At 34.5% G+C, this 16,238-nt stretch overlaps 1 protein-coding gene across 3 annotated transcripts in view; it reads left to right on the forward strand.

The window, feature by feature from the left end:
- The window catches only part of LOC145259951 (uncharacterized), a 115,413-nt gene that overhangs the window by 12,844 nt on the left and 86,331 nt on the right, over positions 1-16,238 (forward strand). For all 3 annotated transcript variants that reach the window (XM_080117927.1, XM_080117926.1, XM_080117928.1), the window contains exon 2: positions 6,451-6,538. Coding sequence is in view for 2 of the 3 variants with exons in the window: in XM_080117926.1 (XP_079974052.1) it covers positions 6,451-6,538 (88 nt within the window). In the remaining variant the exon portion in view is untranslated. The remainder of the gene's footprint in view (positions 1-6,450; positions 6,539-16,238) is intronic.

A 16,238-nucleotide genomic window follows, 5' to 3' on the forward strand; every position in this document is an offset into this window, starting at 1 on the left:
GCAGTCAAAACTTGACCTCATTTAAAATGGGCACCTGCTAAATCCAACTAATTAAATAAATTCAAACGTGTTTCCGTTAGCATCTCGCGGTGGGGCAATGGTTAACATCGCACGTTTTTTTTTTTCACACTTTAATTTACAACTTTGCCTCAACGGTTCGGGTTCGATCCTCATACTTACTTTTTTTTTAACCCCCTCCAAACACCCAGGCAACGCCGGGTACCCCTCGCTAGTCTATAATAAATCTCATCTGTCTGTTAGTGGGTGTATATGTATATATTTTTGTATGTCTGCTAAAAACTTTTGTCATTGGCACTGGACTAGCATGAAATTGGTATTGTTAAAAAGAGCAAAGTCTCAGATGAAAAATATGTAAAAATTGGCCAAAAAGATTAATTCTGTGGTGGTTAACTGGGAAGATATTTGCAAAGGGGGTACCTATTTTCCTGGATTTTCACTCTTTCTTAGAACTTTTTATATGCTCCCTAGATTATAATATTTCCGATTTACAAAAGGACGTCATGTGTATCTTATATTTGGGTGACTTCTACGTGCTATTTTCGCATGTATTTTCGGAAGGTGGGAGGGGGATCATCACATCTAATTATAATAAAGTCGCATTTCTGTCTGTTTGTTCACAATTTGATTAAAATATGCAAAAGGTACACTATTTCACTAATTAATTTGGCTGACGTACACAAGTGAGGAAGTGAGGCACAGGCCTCCATAGCGAAATAAATTCTGTTGTGGTTAACTGGGAAGATTTTTGCAAAGGGGGTACCTATTTTCCTGGATTTCCAATGTTATTATTACATAATTTTAAAAGAAGGTAGTCTATTATATAAATCTCAAACGTCGGTTTGCATGTGTGTGTTTGTGTATATGTACTTGTATGTTTCCTAAAAACTTTTGTAAGCTGTATTGGACCGGGTTGAAACCGATACCATCTGAAAGAGCGATCCCTTGGATGCATAATATCTGAAAATTAAAAAAAAAAAAAGGATTAATTCTGTGGTAGTCAACTGGATCATTTCTTGCAAGGTGGATCACTTTTCACAACGATAGTTTTGCAAGTAACGTACACGCATGAAACTGAAACTATATTATAAACGTTATTTTGAAGGATCATGATGCCATAAATGATGCAAAAGCATTTGCCAAGTAAGGTTTTACCCTTCTTTCCCGTTTCAGGTTTAAGACTGCCTACTGCGGCTAATTTTCTTTTTTTCTCTCAGTCACACGAGCATTCACTGCTACTTTGATTAAAACAAAAATTGCTTTGATTCATTTGGAGCTGAGGGTACAGGTTGTCACCTACTTCTTCCATTATTTTTTTTGGCGGGTGGGGTTGCTCAATATTCTTAATAAAGCAGTTCTTTCCAAACCAAACTTCATGTCCACCCAGGCATTGCTGGGTATTCATGCTTATCTATCTATATATAAAAGGCAAAATATGTGTTAGTGTGTGCACATTTTGTGTATGTCTGGCAAAGGCTTTGGGAAGGAGCGATCAGGGGAGGGGGGTTCACTCTTTCTTAGAACTTTTTATATGCTCCCTAGATTATAATATTTCCGATTTACGAATGGACGTCATGTGTATCTTATATTTGGGTGGCTTCTACATTCTATTTTTGCAGTATTTCTTAGTCTTCACATGTTTCTTTGGTTTTTCCGTATAAAAAAAGCAAAACTGTGAAAGCAAAATCATGTTCTTGGCCTTTCATGCTGTGATGCCCAGAAAGCAATGAGCTTTGATCAATGCAGGGTAAATAACCCATCATATCAGACAAGTGCTATTCATTTGGACACTCCCCTTTTTATGGGGAGCTGGTTTCCCCCAACATCTTGTGGAAATAAAGTTAAGTTTCCCCTATCGTGTGATGTTTGACATTAAATCTACGCACCTGTCACTTAACTTTTTAATCGCTGTTCCTGTCCTGTTGTGGCCTAGCGGTAAGATGTCGGGTTTTTTCACACTTTCTTTTTCACCTTCGCATCAAGGCTTCGGGTTCGAGCTTACCTACCTACCAAAACTTTTTTTTCTTTTACACGGACAAACACCTGGGCAACGCTGGGCAACCACGCTAGTCTTTTATATAAAGGAAAGATGTCTGTGTGTTGGTGTTTTTGTATGTCTACTAAAAATTTTTCCTCAGCCGTATTCGACCGGGTCAAAACTGGTACCATCTGAAAGAGCCCTCTCTCATATGTATTATATGTGAAAATTAGAAAAAAATTAATTCTATGAGGGTTAACTGGACCACTTTCTGGCAGGGAGGGGGTGCGGCCCATTTTTGCGTTACTTTTTTCACAAGTCACGTATGCGTATCAAACTAAAGCTATGTTTAAAAAGTCTATTTTGCAACGTCACGATGTCGTTAGTACTCGTGGACGTGTGGGTAAACGTGTTTGCCCATAACTTTTTTCCCTTTTTCTCCTCTTTCGCATTTCAGGTCTATGGCCTTTTTTTTTTTTGTCGCACGGTCACTCGCTGCTATTTTGATTCAAAGGAAAGTTGTTATGATTCTTTTTTATTTTTAGGAGGGGGATTCCATGCATGGGAAACAAAAAGTGCTTGATATCTGGAGAATAACTACTTCTCTTTGTATCCTTTCTGCCGAAATATCTGGTGAGGAGGCTATTATTTGGGGGGGGGGCGATTCCGTTCTTTTATTTTTGAAATTGTTGTGGGAGTATTGATGAAAGTGCTTAACATCCTTAGTATAGCAGCTGTATCCAAACCGAACTTCATGTCGACACGGGCAATGCTGGGTATCCATGCTAGTGTATTTATGTATTAAAGTTTGGAAAAATGTTGATTCATGTTCCTGGAAATGATGTCATCTCTCTAATCGTGTTTACTATTACATGATAAAACCGAGTGATTCTACAAACCAAAAAAGATATTGGTTTTCAAGTAAAACAAGTGGTACCTATGTAATAGTCATGTGACAAATAGTAACATATCCAAGAATCACGAAAAACGATGAGGTAGAAGAAAAATTATTCAAGAAAAACTGTACCAATAAGAAGGACAGAAAACTGTTGACATGTTTTCAAAACAAATCAATGTATTTATGTATAAAATGAAAAAATGCAGAGTCATTTTACCGGAAATTATGTCATTTCTCTTTAACTGGCCATTTACTATTGTTTTTATTGAGACTAGCCTGGGTGACCGGCGTTGCCCGGATGTTTGGAGATGTGCGTTGAGCAAAAAAAAAAAAACCTTTTTCTAAAGTGGTAGTAGCCAGGCAGGCTTGAACCCGTGACGTGAAGGCGGAAAAGAAAGTGAAAGAAAATCTGATGTCTTAGCCGATATCTCCATGACATGACCGGAAGTCAAAAGCGTTGAAATTAACCAAAGTCAATCCAACGGTGATGATGACTTGCTAAAATGTCGACGAAAAAAATCGGCTCCTCCTTGTACAAAACGGCTGAGTTTAGGATGAGGGAATTAATATTTTTAGCCAATTTTTCAATATTTCTTGTCTAAGACATCAAGTTTCAAAATGATACTGCTCTTGTCAGGATCTGTCGCTTCTGTCAAAAGTTTTTGCGATACATACATACATACATACATACATTTAAACAGACAGATGAGATTTATATTATAGATTGCCAATCCTTCAGTTATAGGCAGAGATGAGGGATAATATTTGTTTTGTTGTCACAATGCAATTCTCCCAAGCAGGACAGTCTCTAGTTGAGATTGGGGTGATTTACTATAGGATTTGAGGAGAAAATATTAGGGAGGGAAAATGGGGCAGAAGGTGACCTCTGAGTGGAGGAAGACCAGGGGTAAATGAAAGGGATGCATGGGTTGACAAACTCGGAGGTTCTTTAGTACCAAAAACAAAGAAGGAACAGGATCTCATTTGTACCACCAGCCAAGAGTCTTTTTAAAAGCTAAGCTATTCTAATGGGATGAGTTCCAAAGTACCTAGGTCTGTGTGTGTGCCATGCTTTACAGAGGGAGTATGAAATCGAATCTGGCTCCTTGACGGATGCATAAACTAGTGTTATGCATCCACCTCTTATTGAAATCCACTCGAGGCAACCTCCTCAAATCATATCTGATTTTCATTTTAAGCAAATATTTAATATAAACAATCAGATTTCCCCGTCGTAGACCTTTTTGAGGCGGGTGATCCAAGTCACCATTCACGCTACTGCTAGGATAGCCAGAAAAACATTCTTTTCTCCCGGGACAGCAATTAATCAATGTTGTCTATAACATATGTTGCGCCAAGGAAAAGCGGGTGCTCAGCATCAATGCGAGCCATTACCTCTTTGACATACTTCATGAGTCACTGAAGTCGGCTGCGATAGAAAAAAGCATGCTCAGCCATTTCAGTTTCATAGTCATTGCAGTACAGACACCAGGGAGCGATATACTTATCTTCTTTGTGCAGTTTGATAAAGAGAGGCAGTGCGTTCTGGACCAGTCGCCAGGTAAGGGAAAACTTAGAATTATTAAGAAAGTCCCAGCCTGGCACCAAATTCCACTGTGAGTGGATTTCCTCCTCCAACCATTCCAGCCATTCCCTAAGGGGATTCAAAGTGATACCCACCACTAGTACCCAATAAAGTTTCTTCCTAGGCTATGAGAGGACACTAGTCCCTGGCACAGCTCTAAGTGCGGCTCAGCATTTGGCAAAGAACTTTGAATCCTCCCTTGGCCTATGACGGCCTTCAGCTGAGGGGTCAGGTTTAAGTTTGGGAAAAGTGCTTCCAACTGCAGGGACTCATAGAACATCCTCCTCTAGTGAACGACTTAGGAAAGCCAACCTCTCGGCATGTTTATGACATTTGAGATCAGGCAGTCCCAGGCCTCCTTCACTCGGACTTTGAGTACAGACCTCCCTGCCAAAATAATGCGTTCCCCTAGCCCATAGAAGCAAGGAGAGGAGCCTTGTGAAAGCTTGAAGGTGTTTCGCAGATAGGGGCAGTACAGACACCTGGTAAAAGATGAGCGGGAAGACCTAAGTAGCGCATGCCTCTGCTCGATCCTTCAAGGACGGAAAATGAATAAGAAAAATTCATAAAAAATAAAATGAATTTTTATATACAATTATCGATTTTACGTTAGTGTGACGACCTGTGTCATCTTCATTTAAGAAGATTTACATGAAAATTTGTTTAAATGATTTTTATTTATCTCTCCCAAATGCCAAACAATGGTGTCGTTTGAGAACTACACATATTAGTTGAATTTCTTAAATAAAATCTGAGGAAAATCCATTTCCTTAAAATGGGATGATTCAGATTGGGACTAAAATCAAAAATGTCACAGTTTAGAAGAATTTCTCTTTCATTGGCCAAGGAGAGAAAAGATTTAGTATCAGAACAGATACTACACTTTAATATTAATTCTATTTTGAAAAGTAAATATTTTAAATAAAAATAAACCTTCAAAAGAAAGTTAAATTTTTGCACTTCCAATTTTTTGAAAGAGGTAGAGAGAAAGAAGTTTTAATAGAAATATGTTATGCTTTTGTACTGGGTAGCCCTACTAGTAAAGTTATTAAAAACAAAGATTTGTTTTAGAAGAATATACTTTTTTTTTTTTAATGAAAGCTGTTTAAAAAACATCTGAAGAAATTAGAATGTTTATACCTTCAAGTATCAACATAAAATTTGTTGTATATTTAGAATTACTCTTATCAAAAAAATACAAAAAAAACTTTATATACATAATCGTCACAGAACAAAGATGTCATATTCCAAAAATCATGTGGGTTTAGCTAGTAACTTTTCTATTTGGCTAGTAAACAAAAATATTTAGTTGTCAAAGGTCAGCTAGAGATAAATTTGTCCATAGAGCCTTGAAAGAGCTTGTTGTTTGTATGTCACACTGAAATCTATCTCTGTGGGGGGAAAACTGGTATGTCAAGGACTGGTTTACTATTGGCAATGGCCAATTGAGACCTCGGAAGCTTGAAATTTGTCAATGTTTCATCTACGTCTACTGACTCAAGAAGAAAATTTAAAGATGGTGATTAGATTTTCGCCTGGGGACTTTTGGGACTAAATGGGGGGGGGGCCGAACTTAGTCATTTTTTTTTTTATGCCTTGTTCACTGTGCACTCACAAGGGGCCATGCCTGCTTCACTTGTCCACACTGTCATAAGGAAGTGAAACTTGGCATCTGAAAATCAGCCAAAAGAAGAAATTTGATTCAAGAAGAAAATTTAAAGATGGTGATTACATTTTTTGCCTCTAATAAACTCAAAAAAAAAAGTCCATTTTCAGATTAAAAAGTCACAATTTATTCAAGTCATTTGTCTTCATAGTTAAACACAGAAAAACAGACCTAATATTATTATTATTATTATTATTATCCTTTTTGTTTTCCAAAACTAAATTTGATGATGTCATTTATGATTTGTTAGAGAATTTATTTTAAAACATGTATTATTATTTCATGTGTTTATTTCTTTTAAAAAGGCACTTGAGAGTGAAGGCAACGTTTCTGCTGATTATTTGTTTACTGAATATGAACTTAGCACAAAGAAATCTACAACTCGTCTTTCCAGTAAGTAATTTCTATATTTTCTACTAACAACAATTTTCAAAATAAAAATTAAATGAAATGGATTTGTAACACTTTCTCCAACTTTGGTTCACATACACATAACTGGGAACCACTTGTGAAATTATTATTCCTTAGAGACTTTTGCCTTGATGAAGGAAGTCGGCTCAACCAACCTGAGGGTGAATACCACACCAAGACAGACTTAGCAAGTTGACAATATTCAACTCTTTGAAACAACACTTTAAAAGAAAGATAAATTGTTGCACTTCTAACTTGATTCTTTATATTTATGTAGACTTCTCAAGTTGATAATGTAAAATTTGTGTACATTAATTGTAAAATGTACAAAAATACAAGAGGAATCACAGCAATAAACATGTAATAGTTTGCAGGTCACATGATGGGAAAAGTATATGTATAAATTAATCATGAGATTTACTGACAACATTTAAAAACAATAAATCATTGGGTCAGTTAAGTTATGCAAAATTGTTAAAATTGAGGTCAACACAAATTCTTTTAAGAAAATATTAAAATAAAATTGAGTTATGAATTTTGATGCCAATAGATGGATGACAGACAGAAAAATTTATTGGGATTTGGTAAACAAATGGCTTTCAACGTGTATCTGTAAAATTCCAGCCAGAAATATCTTTGTTAGAAACAAGGAAAAATGCTGAACTCTTCTAGAAATTATAGAATGTACGAAAATACAAGATCTGTCCAGATCTACTGTCAAAGGTGATTACCAACAAAGACTTTAGGTTATTTACAGAAGTGATTTTTTTTTTTTTTTTTTTTTTTGCTTTAAACACAAAATAATGCCTTGATGGAGGAAGTCGGCTCAACCAATCTGAAGGTGAATGCCACACAAAGACAGGCTTAACAAAACAGATCCTTCCTTAAAGAAAATTGCACATGATTTATTTCCCATAAAAAAATAAATTGGTCAGCTGTCCTAAAATGCTAGAATGGTCTTGAAATGGTGAATTATTTTACATTAAACTAGCATTTCAGCCCGGCGTTGCCCGGGTGTTTGGATGTGTCTGTTAAGCAAAAAAAAAAAAAAAAAACTGGTAGTAGGAAGGCAGGCTCGAACCCGTACCGCGAAGGAGGAAAAGAACGGCCAAAAAAAAACCTGACATCTTTTACTGCCAAACCGGAAGTGACTTATGTTTAAATTAAGGCTAGACAATCAAAAGGAGAGGATGACTTTAAAAAATATTGGCGAAAAAGTGACCCCCTCCCCCCTGTAGAAAAGTGCCCAGTTGAAGGCGAAGATATTAATGTTTTTAGCCAATTTTTCGATATTTGTAGTTTGAAAGGTTGAACTTCAAAACGATACTGATCTTGGTAAAATCCGTCGTCTCTGTTGAAAGTTTTAGGCAGACATGCAAACATACATATATACATTTATATATTGGTAACTAAAAATTTTTCGACCCAAACCGATTAAAAAGCTTGCCCTATCTCTGAATACCTTTTATGTAAAATTTCAAATGTTTAGATCAGAAATTGTCTGAGTAATTTGGTAGAAACCGCAGAGATCAAATTCTATTTAACTTTGACCCCTATTATGACCCCTTAACATTTATTGTTTTGGGCTCAAATCAAGTTATTAAGTTAGATACATGTCCAAGGAACCTATATCTAAAATTTCAAGTGTTTATACCCAAAATTGACGGAGGAGTTTGGTAGAGTTCTCCAAGGTTAAATCGCTGAACTTTGACCCCTTAACAACCAAATTTCTGGCCGAAAACCGATCTTAAAGATTTTCCCAAATCTCAGTACCCTGTATATCAAATTTCGAGTCTGTAGACTTAAAATTGACAGAGTAGGGAAATGTACACAGACACGTAGACAGATACACAGACAGACATACAGACACATTCACTTTTATAGATATGCTAGCAGTTCTGCCCGGCTTTGCTCAGGCCCTATGTACTCTCTATAAGGTTATATGCATATGTATATATTAAAAAGTGTGAATATGTAAAGTAATACATTTCTGTATAATAGTCTTCTTTAACTACCATAGAGAAAAGACAGACAGACATTTTCACTTTTATATATATATATATATATATATATATATATATATATATAGAGAGAGAGAGAGAGAGAGAGAGAGATTGGATGCAATATATAGTAATGATTTAAAAAGTATAAAAAAAAAGACTCATGCTCCACTACCGAGAATCAAAACGAAAACGTTCAGCTCACAGTTTATTTTGCCTCTGCCGTCAATGACTGGGCTATGAAAACATGTTTACTGCAAGGCTAAAAATTAAAACATGAACCAATAACTACTATGTTATGCATTCGTAATGCCACCGTTCAACCTTCACCTGGCAAATTTCATTTTTTTTTAATTTTCACACATTTTTACCGATTTTTCCGGGCTAAAACCCAAATATAAAGTTTTGCATGGATTCAAATACCTTATATATGAAGTTTTATATCTGTAGACCAAAAACTCTAGGAGTTTGGTAGGCAAAATTTGTTAAACAAAAACATATACGTATACATAAATATATATGGAAACAATTTTTTGTTTACTATAAACATTTTACACAAATATTATGCAAGTATAAATCATGCAGAACATCTGCATGAATATAATTACGCATAATAGTTAACAAAAGATAATTATCTCATTAGAAAACCGAAGCAACTAATAGGGAATTAATTAAAATGAATGTTTAAAAGAATATGCAAATTAGCTAGATCTTTTGCTCGTGAATGCAATTCCACAACCCATATATAAGAACACTGTATTTCATTTTTAAATAAATAGAAAAGAGGGTTTTAATATGAATATGAATACACACAAAAGAAAAACGAATTTATAGGAGTATAGATAGATAGATTTATGTGAAACTAACCCCAACTGTAAATTCTAAAATTGTTTGTTTTGTTTCTGTCAAGTCTTCAGGATGTTCACTCATAATTTCCCTTAGCCCTACCATTAACCCAAAGTCATAGTGGCAAGCTTCCCCATCCCTCCATAATTGCAGAAAGACCCTCTTAAAACCATACATACAAAAAGAAAATGCACAGGATTTATCTCCCATAGGAAAAAAAATAATTGACTGCCCTAAAATGCTAGAATGACCCAAAATGTGGAATCATTTTATATTAAATTCTAAAATAATTTTTGGTTATCTTTCATTAAAGTTTTTCAAGGTGTCAACACATAATTGTCTAAAAAGGTAGAATCAAATATTTTGAAAAGGTGGTCAGATGGAGGGATGGGGGGGGGGTAATGGAAGGTATTAATTTACAATAATACCAAAGAAATAGTGCTATATATTAATTTTTAAACAGCCCTAGATTTAGATTTCAGTTTCTTGTACATAAAATGCATTACAATTCAGCTTTGAGTTCTCTAACTTCTTTTCTTTTAATGGATACATGGTAGTTTTAAAGAATTGTAGCATATTTATGTGCATTTACTGTAGATTATTTGGAAACCATTAATTTCTAGAGATTTTCAGTAGCATATTCTGATTACTCACACAAAAATACACTTATATGACAAATTTTTATTGCTTAATATTGTATTTTAACAAAAATATAATATTTTTATTGAAGAAAGTGTAAAAAATGTGATGAAACACATATGGTCCTAAAGAGGGAAAAATATCCAAACATTTGAGGTACAAAAATAGACATAACATTTTTTATTTTAATCGAATTTTAAAAATTTAAAAAGATTCTTTCTGAACTCATCAAGCTCTTTCTGTGTATGCCATTATTGAAATATTTTAAGTCATTTCAATTTTTTCATGTGTATTGCTATTTTAATTGTCTTTAATTCAGTAGTAGAAATAATATTCAAAACGATTTAATGAAAAAGGTTTAAAATGCAAAACGATAAATTCCATTCGATTATTTTCTACTAACTACTTTAAAAGAAAAACACTTGTTCTCGCACTTTCTTCCAACTTTGATTCAATACATGTGTCTGGGAACAGTTTGTGAAATTAATGCTCCTAAAAATTTCTACCTTGAAAGAGGAAGTCAGTTCAACCCATTGAGGGCGAATGCCATACTAAAACAGAATTATCAAGTTGACACTGTTCAACTCTTGTACAGGATGGAATGATTAAAGAAAACAACAATACAGTTTTATTTTAAAACTTTTATTGAAAAAAATCAATTCAGGAAACTTGATTATGTAGTAGAGCTGACATTTATTTAATGTAGCCGCCTTCAGTCTCAATTACCACCTCGATACAAGTCCGAAACTGGGAGCATGCTTTTTCTATAAATGCCAGCAAGAGCTCGGCGAATACTCGGTGGGTGGCGGCAATCAGGCTGGTTTTGGTGTTGTGGGAAGGCATGTTGGTGATATTCTCGACATATGACCAAACTAAAAAGTCTTGCCAGTTCAGATCAAGGGATGAGGGAGGATCAGTAAGAGAAGGGTACAAAGTCGTAGCACTCTTTTTGAAGCCAGGCCTGGGTCTCTTTGGATTTGTGGGCTGGTGCTGAGTCCTGCTGCCACACGCGGAGCACAGGGTTTATCAGCAGCCACATGATTGCATCAAGGGATCACCACTCTTCAGCACATTAAGGTACACTTTGGTGTTGACTTTCAAGCTGACTTCAATGTCACATAATGTGGACTTCACTTGAAATCACACCAAAGACCATAACCGTGTTTGTAAACTTTGTTTTCATCACCCTGGACACATTCCTGTTACTCATGGCAATCCAGATTTGCATTTTGAAAGTGCTGGCAATGGTCCTGTTGTCATAACTTGGATCAGTAAAAAGCATGAGTTGTACAGTGGCACATCTCCTATCTCGCTTGCTGAACATTGTGTCAGTTTCAGACATGATAGAAGGCTCCTATCGCTCCTAGGATTTGTACACAACTGGCCAGATGGTCTACTATAAAAAAGAAAACTGGTTTTCATCAAACGGAAATGGAATCATGTTGTCTTTTCTAGGGCGACAATTTTATCCTTACAACTGTATAAATTATAGAATTTACAAAATTGCAAAAGGAACCATATTAATAAATATGTGACAGCTTAAATGTTTGCATGACGACACTACCATTTATGGTAGCACATCTAAGACAGTAAACGACCAAGTTCTCTCCAATTCTCTCTCCTCTGATCTTGAGCACGTAGTACAATGGGGAAAGGAGTGGCTGGTTACTTTTAATGCATCTAAAACCAAGCTTCTATCTTTACATCATCAACATTCTGATCCACATCTGGCATCAATTGAAATGAATGGCTCTCGTCTTCAGGAGGCCTCAAGTTTTGACAAGCTTCTGGGCTTGACCTTTACTCCTGATCTTAAATGGAACACGTACATCAAATTTGTTGCCAAGGCCGCTGGAAAAATGGTGGGATCTTTCTATCGATCCGGTAAATATCTCACTGCTGATGCTATTCTCTATCTATATAAGAGCCAGGTACGTCCAAGGATGGAATATTGTTGCCACATCTGGGCAGGAGCTGCTAGAAAGGACTTGTCCTGCCTTGATAGAGTTCAAAATAGACTTCGTAGCCTCGTAGGAGATGTCCTTTTCTCTTCCTTGCAACCTCTATCTCACAGAAGAGATGTTGCGAGTTTGTCTCTGATGTATCGTTATTTTCATGGAAGGTGTTCAACTGAGCTTCAATCTATGGTCCCCCCCTCGCCAAACTTTCACAAGAAACACTCGTCTAGCTGTACACACTATCAATAATTCCCCCCACTCTTTATCTGTGCCTAAACCTAAACGTAGATTCCATGAACAAAGCTTCTTTTTTAGAACTGCACGCCTGTGGAATTGTCTTCCGTTTTCCTGCTTTCCGGCTGACTACAATATGGTTGTGTTCAAGTCTAATGTAAATAAGTTCTTGATGAGCCGTTCTATATAAGTTATCAAATTTACCAAATTTTCATTACTAATGATTACTATATTGTCCAATGTCTACTGTACACTCTTTAACCCTTATCCTTGAGTGGCCTCTTGGCCTTGATAAGTGGTAATGCCTATGTATAAAAAAAAAAAAGTGCTAATTTTTCAGATTGTGGTACCGGAAAATAATTTTGATAAGTGGCGCACCTAGCGACGAGATACAAGAAAAAACATGAAATAATTATCAAATGTATCAAAAGGTCATTGGAATAAATAATCCGGTGCTTGCATAGGAAGAAACAGCAAACATGATCACTTGTCAAAAAAATAAATGTTGAATAAAATGAATATTATATACGTTTGAAAGCCAAGTCATGACGCAATTATATGTGCAAAAACAATATTGTTTAAAATGAATATATTTTCGAAGTAATACTTCGTTTTCAGAATTTTGTACATTTAAAAAAACGAAAGAAAATGTACAAAATTCTAAAGATGAAGTATTTCTTCGAAAATATATTCATTTTAAACAATAAATATTGTTTATCCACATATAATTGCACTTTCAAACGTATATAATACGAAAATATATTCATTTTAAACAATAAATATGTTTATCCACATATAATTTGGCTTTCAAACGTATATAATACAAAAATATATTCATTTAAAACAATAAATATTGTTTATCCACATATAATTGCGTCATGATTTAGCTTTCAAACGTATATAATACATATTCATTTTTAAACTTTAATCGACACTTCTAACACGGAATCTACAACCATAACATTTTAATGATATTAGGTTGTTGCATAAGTTCCCACCGTCTTTTTTTAAGAAAATAAAAGAATTTTAACACCAAAAGTTAGTTCATCTGGAACTCAAGCTCCAAATTTTTGTGTGAATCCCATCAACTGAAGGTAGCATGAAATTGTCACAAAATTACACTTCATTTTTTTACCCAATTCTCATCATGTTTGATGGCCATCTTCCTTCAAAAGAACCCTGAGTTTTCTTTGTTTATCTTGATTGATCTTCCTGAACGAGGAGTGTCGTTGAGGTCAAAATTACTATGTTTGAATCTGATAAACCAATCTTGAATAGTTCTCTCAGCTATAGTGTTTTCTCCATATACGGAACAAATATTCTTGGTCACTTCACTTGCTTTTTGACCTCAATTAAAGGCGAAAAGAATGTGGTGTCGAAAATGTGATTTTTTATCTACTTAACAATCCATTTGATGCCTTTGAAAAACGAGAAAAAGTTATATGAGCAAAAATCGTGCAGCCTATGGCATTCCAACATTTCAAAACAACACTGCTAAGAACAACAGCGAGGACTTTCTTTTAATAACTTTCTTATCAAACTCAGCACCATGGTAAGAAAAAAGAAAGAAAAAGAAAGAAAGAAAATGTGCAAAATGCTGAAGATGAAGTATTTCTTTGAAATATATTCATTTTAAACAATAAATATTGTTTATCCACATATAATTGTGTCATGATTTGGCTTTCAAACATATATAATACATATTCTTTTTAAACTTTAATCGACGCTTCTAACACGGAATCTACAACCTTAACTGATAAATGTTGAATGTTTGAAAGGTCATTTTTTGGCAAAAAGTCTACACAGGTGTAATCAAGGTCAAACCAATTCAGTGAAACAACAATTACCACATATAAGTGTGTTATTCTTTTAAGCACAGCAGACATTCAACAGTAGAAGACATTTAAATTAGTCGTTCACTGACAAAGAAACAATTATTAAAACAATTACAAATTACAAAACATTCGAAAAAAATTGAGGTCAAAATGAATCGTTAAAAAATATTAATATTAGAAATTTTGATGATGTCAATGGAAAAATGGCAAACAGAATAATTTATTAAGATATGGTAAACAAATGAATTCCGATGTGGATCGTAGAATTCCAACCAGAAATCAATTTGTTGTAAATAAGAGAGAATGCAGGAAGAATGCTTATGTATTGATTTGTTTTGTGGATCCTGAAGGCCAGAGGAATAGTTGGCCGAAACGTGGTGAAACAGCAACAACTATGAAGATGAGGATAACAGTCCGCAAAAAGAATAATACACAAATTATGAAGCCTCATCTCAAAGGATTCCAAAAAATAAAATATTTGAAGGTTAGTACTTTATAAACATTATATGGATTTCTTTATTATTATTATTATTAGTGATGATTAGTGATGCTAACTATTTGTCAGGCCCCGGAGTTATTGAGTTGTGTGTTACCAATTCAGACTGACGCGTTACAGTCAACGATGTCAATTAGATATGTTTTAAGAATTCTTAAAGCAAAATGTATTTAAGTTTTTTTTTTTACAGTTGAAGAAAAAGGTTTTTGATGTCCCCCCCCCCGTTCTTTTTAATTTATAAATTCTTCAAATTAAAAAAAAAAAAAAAATGAACCTTTAAAAACTTTTTTTTTTGTACTTGGTTGCCTGAAGAGAGTACTCTTTTAAATTTCTCTCATCTTCGTGTTTAAAAGCTACAAATTTTTAGTGATTGCTTTTTTTTTTTTTTCATGAAGGACTTTGGCTTTTCTCAAGATTCCTTTAGTTTGCGTGATAATCTGTGATTCATTCCACTCTCATCCCCTCCACTAACGTTGTATGAGGAGTTCTCTATTTTAAGGAACTCATTTTAATTGCTGGACTAATTATGATTGTTCTACTAAAAATAAAAATGATAATGATGATGAGGAGAATGTGCGCATATGTGCATGTACGTGCAGTTTTCACACTCCTTTAATTTGTTTCTGTCATCTGTGAAGAAAAATGAAAAATCCCTAAGGTAATGGGCATTACAGCTGCTTGAATTACTCAAGTCTTTTTGGGTGGCTTCCTCCTTCCCACTCCTTATTTCATTGATATTCGTTAGAAGGGAATCTGGTTTGAAGAAAGTCCTTTCGGCTAAGAGTGCAGATGGAAGAGTGGGGACGCATTCTGATTGAATTATATATGTATGTATGTAATATGTATATATGTTGTATCCAAAAAATAAAATAATAAGAATGTTTTATGTTGTAAGTTTTTATACAGGGAAATAAATTGATGACTAATATAATGAAAATTGTCAACAGAGAGAACGAGAACCCAGAGGTCAATGGAAAGCAAAAGTGAAGAAAATGCTCTGCACAAAGAATTAATTTACATTAACCAAACACGCATGTTTACTTATCTCTCTTGTATTGAGCTAAGACTTCTGTTTCTTTGTGATAAGTGTTTAGACTTATCTCCCTTGTTCGCTGTTGTTGGTTATTAGCTGGGAAAACAAAGACAAATGGACAAATGGATTTGTGCCCCTCACTGTATTCATGTAATGAACAAAATAACACTGGTAGCAAAAGTTGTCTTTCATGTGATGAGAAATTATCTTGTTCAGCAAATGTTGAAGCACATTTAATAAAAGAAAGATGGCTTCTTTTACGAAACACTTATATGTTTTGCTAAATGAAGAGTCATCTGCTGATTAGAAGCAAGATGTAGGCATATGGTTTATATTTCATACCAATTTATTTAAAGAGAAACAGAGCCCAGCAGTATTTTTATCACTACCACGATGCCACAATGCCATCCTGAAAACAGTCTGAAAAAACAAGGGAGATAACTCCAAATAATTTAAATTTGAGATCTTAAAATGTCATTCTTAACAAGGGACAGAGGCATTAGAAAAAATTCAAATTAGTTTAAAAATGATTTTCTTTATAAAAATATAACTACTTAATTTATGTGACTTTTTGGTGTAGAATATTTTCTTTCCATCATGAGTATGTACATCATACAGATAGCTCATTTTATTTATTCATT

Source organism: Euprymna scolopes, chromosome 35, assembly GCF_053919585.1.
Source record: "Euprymna scolopes isolate OS-2025 chromosome 35, ASM5391958v1, whole genome shotgun sequence".
Lineage (NCBI taxonomy): Eukaryota > Metazoa > Mollusca > Cephalopoda > Sepiida > Sepiolidae > Euprymna > Euprymna scolopes.